Source organism: Anser anser, assembly GCF_964211835.1.
Source record: "Anser anser genome assembly, chromosome: Z".
Lineage (NCBI taxonomy): Eukaryota > Metazoa > Chordata > Aves > Anseriformes > Anatidae > Anser > Anser anser.
This window is the reverse complement of record NC_139723.1, coordinates 74,264,159-74,284,237: the sequence shown is the minus strand read 5'-3', so window position 1 is coordinate 74,284,237 and position 20,079 is coordinate 74,264,159. Positions and strand designations below refer to the sequence as shown.

The 20,079-nt window shown below is 40.7% G+C and overlaps 2 protein-coding genes and 1 long non-coding RNA gene across 8 annotated transcripts in view; 2 read left to right on the top strand and 1 right to left on the bottom strand.

Annotated features, from left to right (window-relative positions):
* The window catches only part of LOC310890054 (uncharacterized protein), a 163,667-nt gene extending 152,170 nt beyond the window's left edge, over nucleotides 1-11,497 (top strand). For 2 of the 3 annotated variants that reach the window (XR_014576988.1, XR_014576989.1), the window contains exon 3: nucleotides 5,000-11,497. Coding sequence is in view for 1 of the 3 variants with exons in the window: in XM_083818491.1 (XP_083674617.1) it covers nucleotides 1,693-1,765; nucleotides 5,000-5,204; nucleotides 5,671-5,707 (315 nt within the window). In the remaining 2 variants the exon portion in view is untranslated. Of the gene's footprint in view, nucleotides 1-1,692; nucleotides 1,766-4,999 lie in introns of all 3 variants that reach the window. The other variant, XM_083818491.1, reaches the window with a different exon arrangement.
* LOC310890056 lies at nucleotides 1,811-13,390 on the bottom strand. The gene is made up of 3 exons (XR_014576999.1): nucleotides 13,165-13,390; nucleotides 11,491-11,607; nucleotides 1,811-2,941 (listed from the first exon to the last, which is right to left on the bottom strand). It is a non-coding gene; the product is annotated as an uncharacterized lncRNA (long non-coding RNA).
* Nucleotides 13,391-13,515: 125 nt separating this feature from the next.
* EGFLAM (EGF like, fibronectin type III and laminin G domains) overlaps nucleotides 13,516-20,079 on the top strand; it is a 78,246-nt gene continuing 71,682 nt past the window's right edge. For 2 of the 4 annotated variants that reach the window (XM_083818483.1, XM_083818480.1), the window contains exon 1: nucleotides 13,517-13,818. In XM_083818483.1, coding sequence (XP_083674609.1) covers nucleotides 13,701-13,818 — 118 coding nt within the window. In that variant the 5' untranslated portion in view covers nucleotides 13,517-13,700. Of the gene's footprint in view, nucleotides 13,819-20,079 lie in introns of all 4 variants that reach the window. The other 2 variants (XM_083818481.1, XM_083818482.1) reach the window with 2 other exon arrangements.

The window sequence follows — 20,079 nt, the reverse complement described above, 5'->3', positions numbered from 1 at the left end:
GTTTAGATGAAGCCACGAACTGGAGAGTTATATAGCAAAATATGACTCGGTATCTCCTCTTAACAACATCCTTAGAATTCTTGCACCCAGTGACCATGAGATTTGACTCATTTATGTGAAGCATCCTTTTGTAAAAAATAAATATAATAAAAATTAAAAAGAGTATAATAGTGCCACTTAGTAATTAGAATACTGAAAAATAGCTCAGTTTATTGTGCTTAGTCTATAGTTATTTATATGCTCTTTGTCACTGCTCTTTTTGAGACTGATTTTGAACTGAAAAATGGTAGTGTAAATCTAGAATAACTCCACTGATATAGTTAGACATGGATAGATTATTCTGGGTATAAGCTGTTGTATTTTCATTTTTCAAGCTTTGTACAAGTCTGTATTTACTTCCTTCTTCAAAGAAGGTCATTTATCTAATTTTTGATAGAACTAATCACTTACTAGAACATAAATGTGAAGTAGACTTACTAGATATAGTTAAGGCAACCAATTGTCTGTATTTTCTTATTCTGTCTGGGAGTTTTGTCTGGACAAAATTTAAGAACTTACTGACTTTTTCTAAGATTCCTGGGTATCAGCTCTAATTTAGCAGAAAATCTGATTAGGCTGATGTTATCTTTTTGGATTTTAGCAGAGCTTTTGATATTGTATCACAGTATTCTTCTGGACAAAATGTCCAACATACAGCTAGAAAAATACGTAATAATATGGGTAAATGATTGTTTGATGGATCAGGTTCAAAGGGTTCTAGTAAATGGGGTAACAACAGGCTAGTGGGTAGTCACTAGTGTGGTTCTGCAGGGCTCAATTTTGGGGCCAGTTGTCTTTAATGTTTTCGTAAATGACTTGGATACAGGACTCAAATGCATATGAGATATGTTTGTGGACAACACTAGAACTGGGAGGAGCTGTTGAGTCCCTCAGTGGAAGAGAAGGCTTACAGGGAGATCTTGACAAGTCAGAGGGCTGAGCAGATACCAACAATATGAAGTTTAACAAGAGCAAGTGCCAGATTCTGTTCCTGAGTTGGGTAAACCGTGGCTATACATACAGACTGGGGGATAAGAAGCTGGAGAGCAGCACCACAGAAAGGGGTATGGGGGTTCCTGTCAACAGTTCAATGTGAGCCAGCAGCGTGCCCTGGCAGACAGAAGGGCCAACCACACTTTGGGGTGCATCAGGCATGGCATTGCTAGCCGGTCAAGGGAAGGGATTGTCCTGCTCTGCTCTGTGCTGGTGCGGCCTCACCTCCTGTACTGTGTGCAGGTCTGGGTGCTACAGTATAAGAAAGAGAGAAAACTGTTAGAGAGTGTCCAAAGGAGGGCTATGGAAAACGTGAAGGGTCTAGAGGGGAGGATGTATGAGGAGTGGCTGGGGTCCCTTGGTTTGTTCAGCCCAGAGCAGAGCAGGCCGAGGGGAGGCCTCATGGCGGCCTGCAGCTCCCTCACGAGGGGAGCGGAGGGGCAGGCGCTGAGCTCTGCTCTCTGGGGACAGCGACAGGACCCGAGGGAACGGCATGGAGCTGGGACAGGGGAGGGTCAGGCTGGGGGTTAGGGAAAGGTTCTGCACCCAGAGGGTGGTCAGGCACAGGTACAGGCTTCCCAGGTCAGTGTTCACGGCACTGAGCTGCCGGAGTTCAAGAACCGTTTGGACAATGTTCTCAGACACTTGGTTTGTTTTTAGGTGGTCCTGTGTGGAGCCAGGAGTTGGACTTGTTATTCCTTATGGGTCTCTTCCAAAGTGGGATATTCTGTGAGTAAGTATCCATATCACATCTAGTATACATACTGTTTGTACAAGCAGAAAGCAGGCACTACACAATCCACCTGCAGATGTGTTTCTGAAAAGAACACTTGGAAAAAAATTCAACATTACCAATGAAATGATTATATTATTGAGTATTGTAAAACAAAGTATTTTTGAATATATGTGTCATATTGTAAGGAAGTCCCTCGCAGTTCTTATAATATGCAGTCTTAAAAAAAAAAGAAAAAAATCCCCTTTAATCTTTTATTTTAGTCAGTATTACAGCTGACTTAATTCAGCTGACTTTACTGTGCTTGTTGCATATCTGTGCAGATTTTACAGTCTATAGGAGAGCCTATTAATCTGTAGCATGTACACCAGAAGAACTGAACAGGGCAGTGTACAGAAGCTCAGATCATAAGCTTCTTCTTCTCTGTCTCTCTCTCTCATCTTGATAAGCTGAAGCATAATTTGTTGCTCTTTAGCTTTTTATTAGGAAGTAAATTTCATTGGTTCTTTTTCCAGTGTCCATGTGAGATTTCTGGACTCAATAAGAGTTTTGCTAGCTGCTGTTGAGAGCAAAGTAGTTCAGAGACCTTCATACTTTTAGGTAGCTACATATGTGCATAGATCAGAAAATGGGAAGGGAAGTTTCTATATTACAGCAGCTGCCCTTTCTTTTCACCTGCAATAGGAGCAGAATGGTTGTAGCTTCATGTTGCCACAGTCAGAGGGGTGCCATAAATTATGCCCCAAACACTTAACATCCACTTGACAAATGCAGAGTCCACTGAAGTCACTACAAGTCTTTCCACTGACTGCACTAACTTTGGATCAAGCCCAGTAAGGCTATTGCATTAATAAGGTCTGCAGAACTATGTGCTCTGAGTTACAAACAATGTGTCTTATTCATATTAGATCAATAATAACAAATACTAATTAAGAGAAAGGAAGAACCGATGGTCAAATTACAAGCTGAAAATACATTTCTATCCATTCTCTCAGAAAATAAATCAGCACGTTCAAGGTGATGAGCCGGAAGAGGGAACAGCTGGCTTATCATGTCTGTCCTCATATCTTCACTTGGTGAGGAAGTTTTCAGCTCTGTTCTGTGGCATCATGGTCTCTTGTGCGGGACAGGGATAGGCAGCAGTGTGATACTGGGAAGAGACTTCATGTTCTTTTTCTGGAATTCCAAACATAACTTTGAGTTTAAAACCACTCTTTCACAGTAACTGTACCCCTGAGCTTAGGATGCCATGTTTCTCAGCAGTGGGCAGCAGAGAAGCTAAGATTAGGAAGCTCAACAGTGAAACTGGGCTGTTAGGTTTTGTGGAAAATGAGCTCAAGATGCATATGGAAGCAGTAGCACACTGTCATACACCCCAGTACCCCACACCATAATGGGAAAATTGAGTAGAAGTTCATGCCTCAAAACTGATCCTTGGCATTAGACACCTGTGGTGGAAAACCTCTGGCCTTGTATTTCAAAGGTTGAATCAAAGGAAATTGAGACAAACAAACAGGCCAGAGGGCAGCACAGCTAACAAATACTTCATGTAGATTTAAATACACTAGACTGGGTATTGCACACAATACGAATACAGCTGTTCTATTAAAAAACAAAAACAAAAAAAAAACAAACAAACAAAAAAAAACATCAAACAGCTTCAAACTTATGATTGAACTAGCAAAATTGTACCCTGATCTTTGGAAATGGTGCACAGACCAGCACCATTTTCCACCTAGTGTTTTGCAACTTCTAATAACTGTTGAGACCTGAAACATGAATCCACTACATAGTCATTATGAATAAAAGTGAAGCTGGATAATGTTTTTTCCTAGCCCATACAATCTTCTGCTAAATGGCTACTCAAAGGTTTGTTAGTGGTCTTATGCTATATGGGAAACAAAGAATCTCCTGGCTCTTATATATTAACAGCCTGATTTGTTCATTTGCCAGCAACTGGGTGCAAACAATCGTTTAATAACCCCATATGAATTTTTCCCTCAGGAATTTGGTGGAATTGGTATTAACCTATGCAGATAAAGCAAGAAGAAATACTATATATATTTTGTAAAACATCTTTTGGCCCAAAGAATACGAACCATGACTTTGTGATAAACTGGGTGTCTCATTATCATCGAATCATAGAATCATTAGGATTGGAAAAGACTTCACCAAGATCATCTGGTCCAAGTATCTTCCTACCACCAATATTACTCACTAAACCATGTCCCTAAGCACCACAACCTTTCCTTAAACATCCCCGGGGATGGTGATGCCACCACCTCCCTGGGCAACCCGTTCCAATGCCTGACTGCTCTTTCTGAGTAGAAACATCTCCTAATTTCCAACCCGAACTTTCCCTGGTGCAACTTGAGGCCATTCCCTCTAGTCCTATCAGTAGTTATCTGTGTGAAGAGGCCGACCCCCAGCTCCCCACACCTTCCTTTCAAGGAGTTGGAGAGAGCGATAAGGCCTCCCTAGAGCCTCCTCATCTCTTATCATTAACTCACTAGTTTCATATTTACATATGTAAGGGGCTTTTCTGATGCCAAGAAGAGGATAAGATTATTTAGTTAGTCTTATGAAATAAATAATGCAACTTTCTTGTGTTTTCTTGGCCAAAATTGGAAAAGTTAAGGGTTTCTTAATTTCTTAACTGTGTAATCCTATCCTAGTGCTGCCAGTATCTTAATGGCATATTGATTGGATCTTGCTACCTGCTATTTTTAAAGTATTATTACTCTGTCAGGGCAAACATGAAAAACTATTTTTAAGGATCTTTTTAAAGTTTTATGATTTTTCAAAAGCTCCTTAGAGGCTTATCAAATTGAAGATGGCTGGAGTTACCCCTACAGTATTCCCTTTGTCTTTCTGACAGAATGAATTAATCTGTGGCAAACAAACTTTTCAGTGATCTTTGGGAAGAGACATAGGAGGAACATCTGAGATGAATCAGTGAAAAAAAAAATAGTAGGAGACCTCTTATCCTTCACATTCATGCAAGTTGGGAGACCATGTGATGCCTAGAAGTTTTTTTTAATGTCAGGTCTTGGAGGTGACCTGGTGTGTGATGGAGTATGTTGCATACAGGGTGATCTCATGTTCAAAAATGGAGACTTCAGGAATATGACTGGGCTCCCACGAAGTACTTGTTGCTCATTTTGAAGTTTTTCCCTTGATTCTCCAACTTAGAAAGAAAATTCAACTTCTTCAAATTTTGTCTATTTCCTCCAGCACAACAGCACCCTGTGGAAGGAGCAGAAGAGACTGACGGAGTCTGTTCTAGAGAAGAGAAAAGACTAGACCTGAAGATCTTGTGGTCTTCCATTTGTCCTTCAGTGGCCTTGCTAGGAACGTCATTCCTTCTGCAAATTCATCCATTACCACTCTTTCCTGCAAGCCCAAGTGGTGAATTTCAGAACATGAAGTGGAAAATCAGGTAATTCCTTGGGGCACAATGAATTAGTGAATAGGTCCCACAAATGAGTAAGGCAAATGAAGCTGCATACATTTGTTCTTGCTGCCCTTTGCCTCATAGAAATGGCATCAGCATAAGAGGGGAGTGATAAAATGGGAGCAGTATTCTCCCCTTCAATCTTCATTTTTCCCTAGAAGAGATTAATGAGAATGATATTCCTTCTGCACGTAAAGCAGAAGCAGACAATAGAGCACTTGTCTCTAGTGTATGGGTACTCCTTCCAACAGAATGGAAATTAACAGCCAGTTTGAAAAAGCCACGAATTCTGGTACTTCTCATGACTTGTTTCTGCAGAATCCATTACCTCTCCCCCTTATTAACTGTAAATAAACTATGCAAGTCCAAAGATTTATGGTGTTCTTTGTAAAATCTGGATAGGTTCTTTGTGATCTGTCCTTTTTTTCCTCATTCTGATATCCTGATCAAGAAATCAGAGAAAACATCCCCAGGAGATTATGTTATAAACACAAGCTATGTACCGGTCTTTGAGATTGACACATGAGAGGACAAGAAGAGCATACATATTACATTAAATAGAAAAACAATGAAAGTAACTCTTTGAAGTCATATTTTTTTGAGAGCAGCAGTAAGACTGCAATGGGAAAACAAATACAAAGATGATGTTCTGAACTCCCCAAAGCACTGTGGATCATTCATTTTTCTTTATATCATCATCATAAACTGAAAAGAAATAAGAAAATAAGCCTATATTGGGCAATGCATCATTTGCCCAACACCTCCCAGACTTCCAAATACTGAATGTGTAATATTTGGTGCAAGCAAGTTTTGTGAGTGTCTAAAATAATGCTTATGTTTGTAAAAGAGCTCATTTCTTCTTTCTGATGCTTTTCATTAAATTTACCATAGGTCCCAAGTCTGGCAAGAATTCACTTGCTAACAAAAAGAATGTGCTCCATTAAATCACAATGAACATAACTTGTAAATAATTGACCTGAGAGGAAATGGTGAGAGAGATTTATAACAATACACTTAGATCCTTAGGTGACAAATTTTTGTAATTTGGGTCTTTGTGCTTCTGTTGGTTCTTTGTGAGCTGAGTAAGTGACAACGTAAAGAGTTTTCTGAGCTCAAAATAACGAATTCTTCACCTTACCAAAACTAAGCAATAGAAGATAAAAGGAGAAGGAAAACACTTATTAAAACTGGAACCTATAAATCCTTGAAAAACACTGATAGAAAGAATAACCCAACAACTTTCTTATAAACCACGAGTGTAAGATTTGGCTTTTACAAGCTACTCATGTTGCTAGCCTTACTGTAAATGAAATATCTCCTTGTTCTGCCCATCCTGAGGTTAAATTTGTTAAGAATGGGAGATGTTTGGAGCTTATATTTGAGCATTTTTAGCATACTGGCATCATAAACCATGGCCAAAGTGCTGTAAAATAATTTGCCATACAAGTAATGAACAGAACTATTTATAAAAACGAGCATGCAGGATAAAACTTCAGTATTTCAGCACATAGGCTACAACATACTTTTGGAGTCCCAGCACAAAGGAGTGATTGTGCTCACTGCTCATCATATTTAGTTAAAACTATAAACAAAGTAATAAAGTGGGGCCACAAGTGGGAGAAAGGAGCATTTAATGTTTATTCAGTATAATACTGTTGTTTTAACAGTATAATGCATACTAATTCTTAATTATAAATACACTATTGATGCTTGGCAAAGCATCATCCTATGACTAATAAAAATATTTTAGCATGTTAGGAAAGAACACTTTATAACATGATAATCAATAATGTGATAATCATTAATGTGTATGGGAAAAACTGAAAAGGAGTGAGGGCTGAAGAGCGAGATAATAAGCAACATGATGGCCTATAGTGGCCAGGTAACTGCAGGCCTGTAACTATTAATATGGTTGCTCATAATCCTCCCATTGCTCCCTGTATTCTCAGCATTTACTTGCTTCATGGTCTAAAGTTTTGGGCACAACAAGGATTTTTATGTTATCTATTTGTTTATGTGTCTAGAACTACCAGTGTTGGCTGTAATTTTTAAGTCTTGAAAAAGTAGAAGTAACCAGTGAAATGTGGTTAATAAGAATAGCCTGGAATACAGTAGGAAGCAGGGAAGCTGGGGGGCAGAGCTGAGAGCATAAAGAAATCAAGGGACAAAAGACTGTAAAGACTCTCATCTGATGCAGATGTGGTCAGTAGAAGCCTTTTTCTGTATCCCTTGCAAATGTATGTGATGTTCACGTGAACTGAAATTCTGGCTATGCCACAGGCAATCTATATGAGAGGCAATGGAAGAAGGAAAGACTGAATGCTGGGAAGGTGTAATGGGCTTAAACTGCCAGTATAGTGAGTAAATGTGTGGCAAATATTTATTTAAGAGTGGAAAGACAGAAAAATAATGTTACTTTGTTTTTGTATGTTCACCATTTAACACTTAAAAAAGTGTAGTATGTCTCTGATATATAATCATTTTTAATATATTAAAAATGGCAGGCAGAGTTTGGTTTGTGCGCTTTTCTTTCTTTCCTTCCTTCTTTCTTTCTTTCTTTCTTTCTTTCTTTCTTTCTTTCTTTCTTTCTTTCTTTCTTTCTTTCTTTCTTTCTTTCTTTCTTTCTTTTCTTTCTTTCTCTCTCTCTCTCTCTCTCTCTCTCTCTCCCTCTCTCTCTCTCTTTCTCTCTCTCTCTTTCTCTCTCTCTCTCTCTTTCTTTTTTTCTTTCTTTTTCTTTTTTTCCTTTCTCTCTTCCTTTTCTTTCTTTTTTTTCTTCCCCAGATTAACTAAGTCTAGTCTCCATAGTTTTATGGAAAATAATCAGGGAGAGAACAAGAAGGCTCAGTTCAGATCCAGATCTAAAATAAGTAGATGGTGTCAGAAGTTAAGAACCTAATAGGATAAACTCATCCCTTCACCATTTCAAAGTAGATGAAATTTACATTTGCCTCTATGTGTTTCCTACTAATATCCTAAGAAGGAAGCCTACCAACTCTGCAGGGAAACTGGTGTTTCCACAGCCCTCACTCCTAAAGTTTGCAGGGTAGCTTGAACTCCCTTTCTGAACAGTTCAGCCGTATGCTGGCTGTAGTGCCACTTTCCCCTCTGGAAAAAAAATGAATTTTGGAGGCGCTCTGTGTATGTCTTGTAGACTTCTCTGGTACCCTGGACAACAAAAAGTGTTCTTAAATACTCTCAATTGCTATCCTGTGCACAAATCTGAAATCATTCTATCCAAGACACTCTACTTAGTTAAGCCAGAGGGAAGTTGTACGCCGAAGAGTTATGACTTTAGATGACATATTGTAATATGCACTCTACACGCATCTATGACATTATGTAAGTGATAAATGAAATAATAAATGTAAACAGCTATTATATTGCAAGCTAATGAATTACTTATTTGTTTTTTTACCAGTTAGGCAATTATTTATTGTAATGATTAGTAGAAGCAACAAATATATATATTCATGAAACATTACTGTTTTCTAATTGAATTATAATAAGATACAAATTGCTGTGATTTGTTTGTTATTGCTATAAAACTAAACATGAGCTGCTAAAATAAAGTTTGCTGGTTTTAACTGACATTTACATTTATCATTTTTGTATTTGAAAAAATGGTAAGTTAATGGTCCTTCTGTTTTCCATAAATTTGCCAAGTTGCTGAAGTCAATAAAAAGATCCTCAAATCTATATAATTCTATATATCATTACGTACATATGGTGATATAGTCAATATCTCATCCTGGAATTAGTAGCAGAATGGTAAAATAGGTACAATGACCTTGGCATACTGAGAAGACCTTGGAAGGTCAGGAGGTAAAATTTGAACAGGAATCTCTATGCAAATGACATAAAAACATCCTGTTTGGATTGTGATGCACTCAGAATTTCATTTGGCAGGTTCCAATGCAACTTTCATAAACTTTAATCACAATGGAGAGATAAGTAAAAGGAATAGACAAGCTGCAGTTTGGAAGGAATGGGAGAAAAAATCTATGAGATAAATGACTAGTTTACCTATAAGCAGAAAATGCAGCCACCGTGTCTGAACTGGCTTGCTTTATGTTAACCTTTCTGACTTTCTATCATTTGTAAAGTCCAAGAGACTATGTATGCATGGTGAATATTTCCTAGGGTCTCTGAGGGTTTTATGTACTTCTTTTAAGAGGAATCTATGAAAAATTCCTGACAAAAATGTATAGTGGACTATGGTTGAATTGACATAATGTTATGTATTCAGAATTCATCTTTTCAAAATTTGTAGACTATTAAGGAAAAAAAAAAAAGAAAAAAAAAGAGGAAGAACTCCAAATTTTTGAGTCTTTAGTTGAAGAGAAAAAAAATCCATAATTCATAATTATGAAAATGTACACATACATTATTCTTAACTTCCTTAGCCGAGCCCTACATTGCCATAATGAAAATGTCTGGAAATATCTCCCATTTCACCACAGATGCCTCCATTTCTTTACTTCTATTTCAGAAGACTTCTTCACTGATTTTCTTTTAATCTTATTCCGGACTAAAAGTGTCCACATATGGACTTACTCTGGAAAATGCTATAAATTCATACACTCCTTTTATCCCAAATATCTTTCAAGTGAAGACAAGCCCTAAAGCAAAGACATATTTGTTTCCCCATGAATCACAATGGAAAAGCTTGCTAACCCCACTGGCCAGACTCCTATTCTCTGCAGCTCCCAGTCAGCTTGCTTAACTTCCTGCACTTTTACCAAATAGTTTTCGGGTAGATATCCTGCTTTAGCTCCTTTAACAGCAAACTGCTTCATCAGTGACTTATTGTAAAATTAGCTGTTGAAAATAATTGTATATATATGTGTATATATATATCATGTATATATATGTATCATGTATACATATATATAATTTATAGCAATATATATATATATTTAATATATATATTTTGCTGTGAATGAATAATGGTCCAGGTCACTGCTAAAAACACTTTCTGTCATCATGAGACTTGATGTGCCCACTGTGACGTTCACAAAAATAATAAAGTCGTGCTACTCCAGACCTTCAAAAACTGCAAGAGAATCTATTGCCATGTTTGAACATTTCGTGCCTTATGTTCATTTTATTTTTATCTATTGTTTCTTCAAAGAACAGGGGTGTCTCTTGATTTCAGCACTTGCAAATTACATGTGGCATACCACTGTAATGCAATTGCAAGCTGAAGCAAGTCAGCTGTTCTAGACGTAGAGAGCATCAGAGTACTCAGAAGTATGAGTGTTTCTTCTGCCTGCCCAGGCTCCCTCAGACATTGTTCCTTGCATTCCTGTTCCTTTAGGGCACAGAGATGGGCCATGTGTTCCCTCTTAGAGAAAAGATATATGAGAAAATCTCTGTGCACTGTGTTTATCCCCTTACTTCCTAGAGTAAGAAACTATGGAGACTGGAGCCTGGTTCCCTCCCATACGTACAGCATGGAACAAAAAAATGAAATATCTCATCTGAACACAGGTCTAATGTACCAAAATTAGCGTGCTGACTTAGTTAGAGTCTTCTTGGTGGAGTGTGTTCAGTAGATGATGACAGAAAACCACTTCCACTCCCAGCACTAGAATCCTGGGCTTATGGACCTTCAGAAGGTTGTGTTGCAGTCCTTGTCAACTATATGCAATCACTGGTGAGCCAGGCACACAGTGAGTAGTTTACACATCTACATTCTCTTCATGGCAAAAAAAAATCTCATCACTGTCATGGAGGTGGCTCCAAAGCTGGATCCAATCACAGACCATTGGTTAAAGTTGAATTCAGATGAAACAGAAGTTCAGGTGAGCACAAGGAGAAGCAACGATGCCACCACAGTGTGTCATTCCTGACAGCTGCACCCCTCTGACACAGCAGAGTCCTCCACAGTAAAGGCAACGTTTTTGTCTGTAAGTGGATGATACCTCAGAAACTGGTTCGAAACTGGCAAAGGAATTCCTTCCAAAGCTCAGGGTCAACAGATGTACGTGGTTTGCTTCTCTCACCATATCTTCTCTGAGATGGATGAGCAAGGTGTATATTTATCTTTTAAATCTAATTCCAGGTTTTAGTTCTAGATACTGCACTAAGATTTGTCTTCCTCTGGAGAGAGGTTGCAATAACAAATCTATGCCAAGTGTTAGTCATGGATGCTACTGGAAGACAACCAGTGACTATGCCAATGAGGACAGAGTAAAACCTTACCATTGAGAAAGCCACTGGGAATCTTTCTGTATTTTAGAGGAAATTCAATAAGCTTGCAGTGGATTACCTTTGTTGGAAGGATTTTCCACAACAGTAACTGTCCACGAACCCAAAACTGAATATCCCACTTCCTTCTAGAAGGCAAGCTTCCAGCTTGCATGGCTGCAGAGATAATCTTCCAAAGCTGTAATTAAAATTAAAAAATCGGTCTGAATCTGACAACAGCTTGAAACTCAGAGGTATGAACTTTTGTAATAATTAATTTGGCCTCAGTATGTCCAGCTATTACTTTATCACAGATTACTTTTGGTAGGTAGGTGTATGTGAGAAAGAAGACAAACTACAATAGTGGCTGATATGAATGCTGCCAGAAGAGGGTGAGAAGGAAGAAGACACTAGAGAAAGGGGAGTGAAAGAAGGATGGGTGGAGTTCAAGGAAGAAGAAACACAGAAGTAGCAATGACAGTATACTGTACAAATGCCAAACAACTGCTTGGACAATATATAAAGGACAGACTTAACTTTTGTCTACGCCTTGCCATGACCTCTTTTCCGCTGCTTGCCATGATCTCTTTGCCCTTTTTACCAACAAGTTAGCAATCCATGTCAGGGCAGACATGGAGCACTGACTGAGTTCATTCTCTGCCTCGTGAAGTGCAGACACACAACACATTTCAGTCTGTGACCAAGCTGGGAATTCCTGCCATGGGTCCTGCACTTCTTCTACATGTACTGATCCCTTCAGCCCTGCAAGGCAGGCTGATAAGGGTGTGAGAGAGAAACCACTGCATCTCAAATACGCTAACAGAACTATTCCTCAGCTGTAATTCCTACAACCTTGAGCATGCTCTCCCTATGGGGATCTTTCCAAGACTGCCCTTTCCAGGAGGACCAGGTTTCTGTCTCCTTGCCTTGTCCCCAGGGGACACAAGGTATGTCCTCACCACTGTCTGGTGAGGACTTTAATTTCCCCCTTAAACAACTGCTTGAGGTTCTCACAGTGTTTTTACAGGATATGGGCTCCAACTCCCTTCCTCTGATCTTTTGTCCAAAAGGACTTCATCACCATTTCCTTGTCTTCTCTCGTACCCTGAGAGGGTACAGCTTTCCATATTTTCCTGTCTCAGCATTGTTCCTGCAGAGAGACAGTTTTTCTTCTGATCTGCCCCCCCTCCCCACACACCCCTCCCTATTCCATGCCATAAAATTAGAGCCTGGAACTCACTGAACAGTGTCAGTGTTATGAATTTAATAACATTCAGAAAGGGTCTGTATAAATATGCATAATTTATATGGACATCAAAACCACTCGCAGCTATCAAAGTGAAGAGCAAAACAAACAAATGAGGTTCATTTCCAAAACAAAGCCCACACAAACCCTGAAGACATAACAACTCTGATGACTCGGGGTTTAAACTGATCTCCAACTAACCGAGATTAGGATGAAACCTAAAGCGGGGGGCAGATAATCCTGCATCTGCCTAATGCGAAGTTTCTTGCACCTTCCCTCTGTCTGTTAAATTTCGAAGAAGGGATACTGGGTTTTGGTTTTTGTCCCACCAACGTTATATTGCTCTGAAGGGATGCTCTGGGCTGCTTCCTGTTTTTTTCCTGGGATCCTCGAATACCAGGACTTCTCCTTGCCTTCCTCCCCCCATCCCCTCCAATCTCCACTGAGTTTCTATATTAGTCTGAGTGGCCGGGATAGGTCTCAGCCTCCATCTGCGGGGATTAAACTCACTTCATCCTCTTAACTCAGCAACAACTTCCTCACCGAGTCCTCTCCCCGCCTTGCCCCGGGCTTGGATTCCTCCCCGGCCCCGTCCCTCCCAGGGGAACCGGGGGACGAGTCCGGAGCCCTCCACCCCAGCATCAGCACCAGCGGGGCAAGGGGCAGCCGATCCCGGGGTGCCGGGGGCCGGGAGGGGGCCGAGGACACCCCAACCTCAGGGGGAGGGCAGGGCCGGTGGGGGCGGCACCGGGGGCTCCCTGCGGGGGGCTCGGGGCGGTCCGGGGCCGCCGCCCGCCCCGGGGGGTGGGGGGTGGGGGGGTGGGGGGCTGTAATCCCATCAAAACGCCGTACCCAGCCGCCGCCTCCTCCTCCTCTTCCTCCTCCTCCTCCACCTCCTCCTCCTCCTCCGCTTCCCTTCCCGGCTCGGTAAAAGCCCCGCCGCGCCCTCCCCAGCCCCGCTCCCCGCCCGGCTGCCGAGCACAGGGGGGACGCCGGCCCCGGCCCCCAGCCCCCGGCCCGGGGGGCGGCGGGGGATCGCGGAGCACATGGAGGTGCCGGGACCCTGCCTCTGCCCCTGCCGCCGCCTCGCCTCCCTGCTGCTGCTGCTGGCTTCGTGCATCGGCTGCGCGGCCGCCCCGCGGAGGAGCATCCCCCGCCGGCAAGGTAAGGCGGAGGGGAGGGCGGATTTGGGGTGTCCGTTTGCCCAGGTGCTCGCTTTCTTCGGGAAGTTTTGCCACCCTTTAAAAGCAGAGTCCCCCCACTTCGGAGCATCCTTCCCCCCCCCAGGAGCACCCTCCCCGCCGGGACGCCAGCGGGGCCGGGCGGGAGCGCACTGCGGGGATAAGTTTCTCGTGCTCGTCCGTCTGTCCGTCCTGGTCCCTGAAGCACCGGGCAGGACCTCTGCCTCTGGCCTCCGGTCTCGGGCAGCGAGGCTGCGGCATGGGTAGCGAAGGATGCGAGGCAGGGAGCGGCAAAAGTGGGAGGAAACGCCAGGGAGGCGAGAAGTGCACCCAGACCTGCAGGTACCCCGCGCCTCGGGGTCGCGCATCCCAGCGGGGCGATGCGCGGTCCTCGGCGGACAGAAGTGAAAAGCCCGGACCCTGGGCAGCCGCCACAGCCCCTGCAGCCTGCAGCCTGTGAGGTTAAATTGAGGGGGGACGCGGAGCGTGGTGAAAGTTGGGCATTCTGCACGCCCCGAAGTCGCTGTGCGCAGCGCCAGGGACTAACCTAGGGGTCAGCGCTGGTTTGTGTCGCTGCCTTCAGCGGGAGCAGCCCGATGGAAAGTTTAGCAAGTTTAGTACGTGTTGCCTTAGCTGTCAAAATGTTTTCAGGGTGAGCCCCTTTCTGTGATAAAACGTTTCTGTCGCTTTTTTTTTTTTTTTTTTTTTCTTAGAATCAGCTTTGTGTGTTCTCTTGCTCTCGGGGGAAAAATATACCCGTACAGTTGAAAACTTAATACTTAAATGCAGCCTTGAGCTTAAAGTCCTCACTGGACAGATGGCTAATTTTACTGGTCTGACCTTGTCTCCTAGGGATCTAGTCCCATGATCCTTGGTGATCATAATAGCTACCATTAAGTACTTGAGGAAATTAGGTGGATGGTAGCTGTGAATGAGACGATTAGCAGATTGCATTAAAATATTGGATCTGTGGAGATGGGGGTGGAAAAGTGTAAATATTTTTAAAGATTTCTCTAACATACTGGTCTACTTGCTTCACACCAGGACAAAACTGGTGGAATTGTATTCCTGTGCATTAAATTAAAATAGTTTAAAGCTTGGAAACAAATTAGTTGTAGTACTATGGAGGAGATGAATTAATACACCAGCGCTGTGTGTACCTTACTTTTGTTAGCTACATATTATTTTTTTTTCCTAACTTATGTTCTTTCAGGTTTTGATCGATTCAATTATCCATTTTCTATCTGTTTTTCCATATAAGAAGTAGTCAGTTTTACCTGGAAGCATTTTTCAAAACCTGTGCAAACATTTTAAGATCCACTTGTAGCAAGATTTGAAGAGGGAAATCTCCCAGAGAGCTTCTGTGCAGCAGTGTATAATTTAAATCCCATCTGCATTCTGCCAAGGGCTATTGGAATTACATGCTCCCCTAAATCCCGTGTCTGGGTCTGTGCTGTGTAATGTCGTTGTCAAAGCACAGAGAACAGGTGTAGCTCAAGGTAACCCACGTCTCTGTCTTGTTCCTGCAGCTTGTCATACGCTCGACAGCCAAGAGCAGGAGGGAACCGTCATTTACTCACACACCCAAAAGTAGTGGATGAAGAAGAGATTAGATAATAAAAAGTTTTTAAATGTTTCTTGTCCCCCTTTCACTTTGCCTTTTTAATAGCAGTGGAAGTGGGTCTTGCACAGAAGTTGTATCTGATGTGCAAGCAAAAGGTCATATCAAGAAAGGAGCGATAGAACCAGTTCGTTTCCAATAATGTGAGCTGGCTGGCAGGTCTTGTGCATCAAAAGAAAAAAGGTAGCCTAATGCATCTCCATTTTCCAAATTTTTCATTCAGAGCTCAGTTTACAAAGATCAATTTTGTAATCCCAAGAAAGCAGCAGAGTGAGAAATGTATTAGTGAAGTTAAAAATAAATAATATAGGAAAATTGCCATAAATGCAGCTTGTTAAATTAAACTTCAGGAAAAAAAGCTGTAGTGCTCAAATTTGAAACATCCTGATGACTGTTAAACTCATTTGAACATTTATTTACAGTTACATGATACATTTGCTGGAGACAAGAAAATGGTATGCCAGACACTTTGGGAAGGGCTTAAAACAAATCCTTAGACACTGTGTGGTGAGCAGCGTAGTTGGGAACAGATTAGGCTGGGATTCTCTAAATCTTGTTCTCCCAGAAGCTGGCACTCATGCTGCTGCTTTTAAATTGTTTTGTGTTGTTTTGTTTTGTTTTTTATTTTGCCTTCTGCAAAGCCACAGATTTTTCTGTTTCAAGTTTCAATCAACTGATTGAACGCTGAAAAGCCTAAACCTAGCCTTCAATGTGTAACACTATTACTGATATAAACATATATCATTGAATCTTAATGATTCTATGATTTTAGGGAATTATAGGGGAAAGAGCCAACTCCTTAAGTGACTTCCCATGGATGCTCATTGCATGAACTTGTTGCACTATGCTGTGTTAATACTTCTTTAGTATCAGAGTGTAAAGTTCCAAAGCCCTATAAAATATTAAAACCCATGAGTTGGTCTGCATGGAGTAAATAAGATATTCATATCTAATGCTTTGAGATTTGTTGTTGTTGTTGTTATTATTATGCTTACCAATCAATATAAACAAAGCTCGGGCTTGAATTGCCTAGCTTGTAGCAGTTTCTCAGATGTCCATACTGGTTGACTAGGTGTGTAAATGCAGGAAGAATCAGACCTATTAAAGTCTGAAGAAGACTTTACAAGAGCGTAGCATTCAATATCAGGGCCAGATTTTTGAAAGGGCTCAGGTCCCAGGTCAGCAGTACAGTATACGACTTTTTTCCAGAAAATTTGGCACTGAAGTAGTTGAATTCTTTAGAAAATCTGGCTATAATAAGAGCTGCTGGATATGGAACACTTTTGAAAATCTAGCCCTATTTAGATATCAAAATAGGTCAGGCTACCTTGAAAATCAGGCCTACACATATGGAAAATATATCTGTCTTTAGGAAAGAAGGTTTTTATTTTACTTTTTAAAATATAATAAATTTGGGGGAACAATATTAGAATGGGTTGTAAATCTCTGTCTTATTAAATCTCGCATGTAAAGCATGTAAGGATAAGGCTGACCTACTGCTGAATCCAAAATCTCTTTAAGAAAAGGAATGAGTTTGAAGAGGGATGATTCCTGATGCTAGGGCTGCAGAGCTGACAGAGACAGTGTATATCTGTGAGGTACAAACAATAAAGAAGACATGAATAATATATCTGGGGGGAGATTAATATCATTCTTTTATTTTTTCAGACATAGGTCAAAACGTGCTATCAGAATACACTGTTCAATGTCTTGAACATCAATAAATTCAAACAAAAAATAATTATGTATGGATTTGGTGTTCATTGTGTTTGTACAAGTAGTGTCACGACATTGTGTGACATTTTCATTTTGCTTGGACTTGCAGTCGTAACTCTGTGGCCTGTATTCTGGTAATTCTTGCTAACATTGATTGATCCCACCAGCTCCTTGTGAACGTGTTTCTTTGGGAGCTACCAGCATTCTCTTAATGGCCTTTGGGAAAGAAAATAACCTTTTAACTGGGAAAGCACAAAATTATTTCACTTTAGCGTGTTCCTTTGTATGCCACTGTTAGTCACTCATTTTGAATTATGCCTTCTGATTTTAGTTAGCCTTATTTGCAGCACAGTGTGTTCAGTTCTGTCCATCCTGAAATCATTATCTTCCACTGTAAGAGGAAACTTTTGGTAAGTGTGTTTCTTTAGCAGCATTTTGCTGATGCTGCCTCTGAAACTACTGTACAGCCTCCTACTCAGAAAGGTAAAATTAAGTAACAGAATTTTTAAAATTGGTGAAATTATACCTGTACCAGAGGTTGAGTTTCCCCCAACCTTAGGAGAAGAGGGGTGATGTTGGAGTTAAGGCACTAGAGCGAGCCTTGGGAAATCATCCTGTCCTGAGGCTGCCAGGGACTTTGAGGCTTTGCCCGTCCTTCTCAGGCCAGGCTTTCTGTTTTAAAAGTGGAGTTATACTGATTTTGCACTTTTATCCTTTTCCAGACATGCCACATTAAAGTGTAAGAAGACTTTTATATGCTGGTCAGCACAGCTATACCCCAATCTTAGTCGAGGCTGATAGGCTTAATTAATATTATTACCTTACTAATATTGTGTAGGTGAGTGTCTCCATATCTTCCAGTGTGTCTTGCAGAAAAAAACTCTCTTTTTCTCTGGAGGATGCATGGAAATTACACTAATAACAGATACACTAGACTAGGCAGGGCACACTATATATCGTGTATATCTCTTTATGAGTGAGCGCATACAATGCTCAGATTTGTGTTTTTAAAGTTAAACTTAATGGGAGGGATTCTGAGTACCAGTCATCTGAGAGATCCCAAGGAGCAGGAGAACACCCTGTTGTATTAGCACAGAAAATTTCAATGGATGAGGTCTCTTCAGTGCTCCACAAACCCATCAGTTAGCCCAGAGTATTCCTGGGAGTTTCCCATTCCTCAGATCAAACTTATATTGGGCTCAGCCTATAACTGAGGGCATACGCCCCTTTGAAGTTGTCAATAATTTGATTATTTTATACATTAAAGTGCAAAATTTGGTCCCCTGTTTGTTGGTGAATGTGTAGCAATGGTCTGTGATAATGTAATAAAAGACTTCCTAAACCACAGGCATGCAGGAGACTATGTTAACTATGTGATCGTGATTCAAATTTCCTATTTTTTTTTTTTTTTCCTGTGCAAACAAATGTTATTTCTGGGAATAACAAATAAATAAATAAATAAAAAGCAAACAAAAACCAAAAGCCTTTTCTTCACAATTAATTCCAACTGAAAGGAAATACTTTTGGCTAAGAACAGGCAAGAATTGATTTCCTTTTTATTTTTGGTAAAGATACTTGCACATGAAAACCAAACTAGTTCTTTCATATAAAACAGAATCCCCATAACTCCTAAATGTGAACAACCAAGATACAGAAAATGTGAACGTTCTTTTTTTTTCTTTCAGACTTTTCAGGGTCTCTGAGCTGAGAAAAATCACAGCAGAGCTCATCTTTGAAAGAAACTGCTTCAGGACGGCATAAGCCACTGAAAATTGGAGGCTTAGGGGGAAAGCTCCATTGAAGCAGTTAGCTAACTCAAAGCTAGCTAATGATATGGTGTGTGGTGATCCATAATACCCTCCAGGTGAGAAGTGCGTAGTGTGAAATACACCAGGTTCATGGCAGCTCTTCTACAGAGCACCATGTAATTACACCCAGGAGTAAGGAGTGCACGTGGGGAATGCTCTTAAAGATTTTGGCTTTGAAATGAAAGAGATCCACACAATATTGACCCAGGGAACATTTTATCCAAGAGGAAGAGGACAGCTAGTGGGCTGTGGGGAAAACCATTTTTTCTGTCAGTGACTTGCTGGACATGTAATTGGACAATCAAAAGGCACTGGCTTTGTTTTCTTAAGAAGATCTTTCATTCAAGCATTGCCAAAAGTTATCCTGGATAATTTTTAGACCTGGAAGAGATGAACTATGACAAGGTGCTATCACATTCTGGCTTTTTGTGATTCACATGCCAAGTGTTGATAGGTTATCTTCTAATATACCTTGGTGTTAATAAACACCTTTGAAACAGTGCAGATAACAGTTGTGTTAAAAGCAATAGCTCTGAAAAGGGAACACTGAGTTTCCCAGTGTCCTCAGAGGATAGTGAAGCTGGTGTAGCTCACAGAGAAAGATCTCCAAGGCTGGAAGAATCCCAAGGCAAATTATCCTGCACACCTCTCATGATTTTTTAAGTCACTTAAATTTTCTGACACCTGTGAAGATGATGGTGCAGTCAAATTTCAACATCTGTGTACGTTTGGAACTTGCAATTTGAATTGCCTTTCTAAAATGAGGGGAAATGAGCATGTTGTGAATGTTGAGCATGCACCTTTCAAATACAGAAATTATTCCAATTCTTCTGATGTGTCAGAGGCATTATTGCACATTATAAAGTTATAAACCGAGACCAGCTTTGTATTGCTGAGCTTAAAAATCTTCTGAAAAGAAAGAAAAAAAAAACGTAAGGGCAAAGATTATAGAGAATTTCACTCAAATTAAATTCCTGCTTACATGATAAATTTCAGCTAGAAGATCATTTTAGGAAAAAAAAATTGAACAAAGGCCATAAACTGCAAATGATTGAAAATTAGTGTCTAGGACACAAACTTTCGTGATATAATTAGAGAT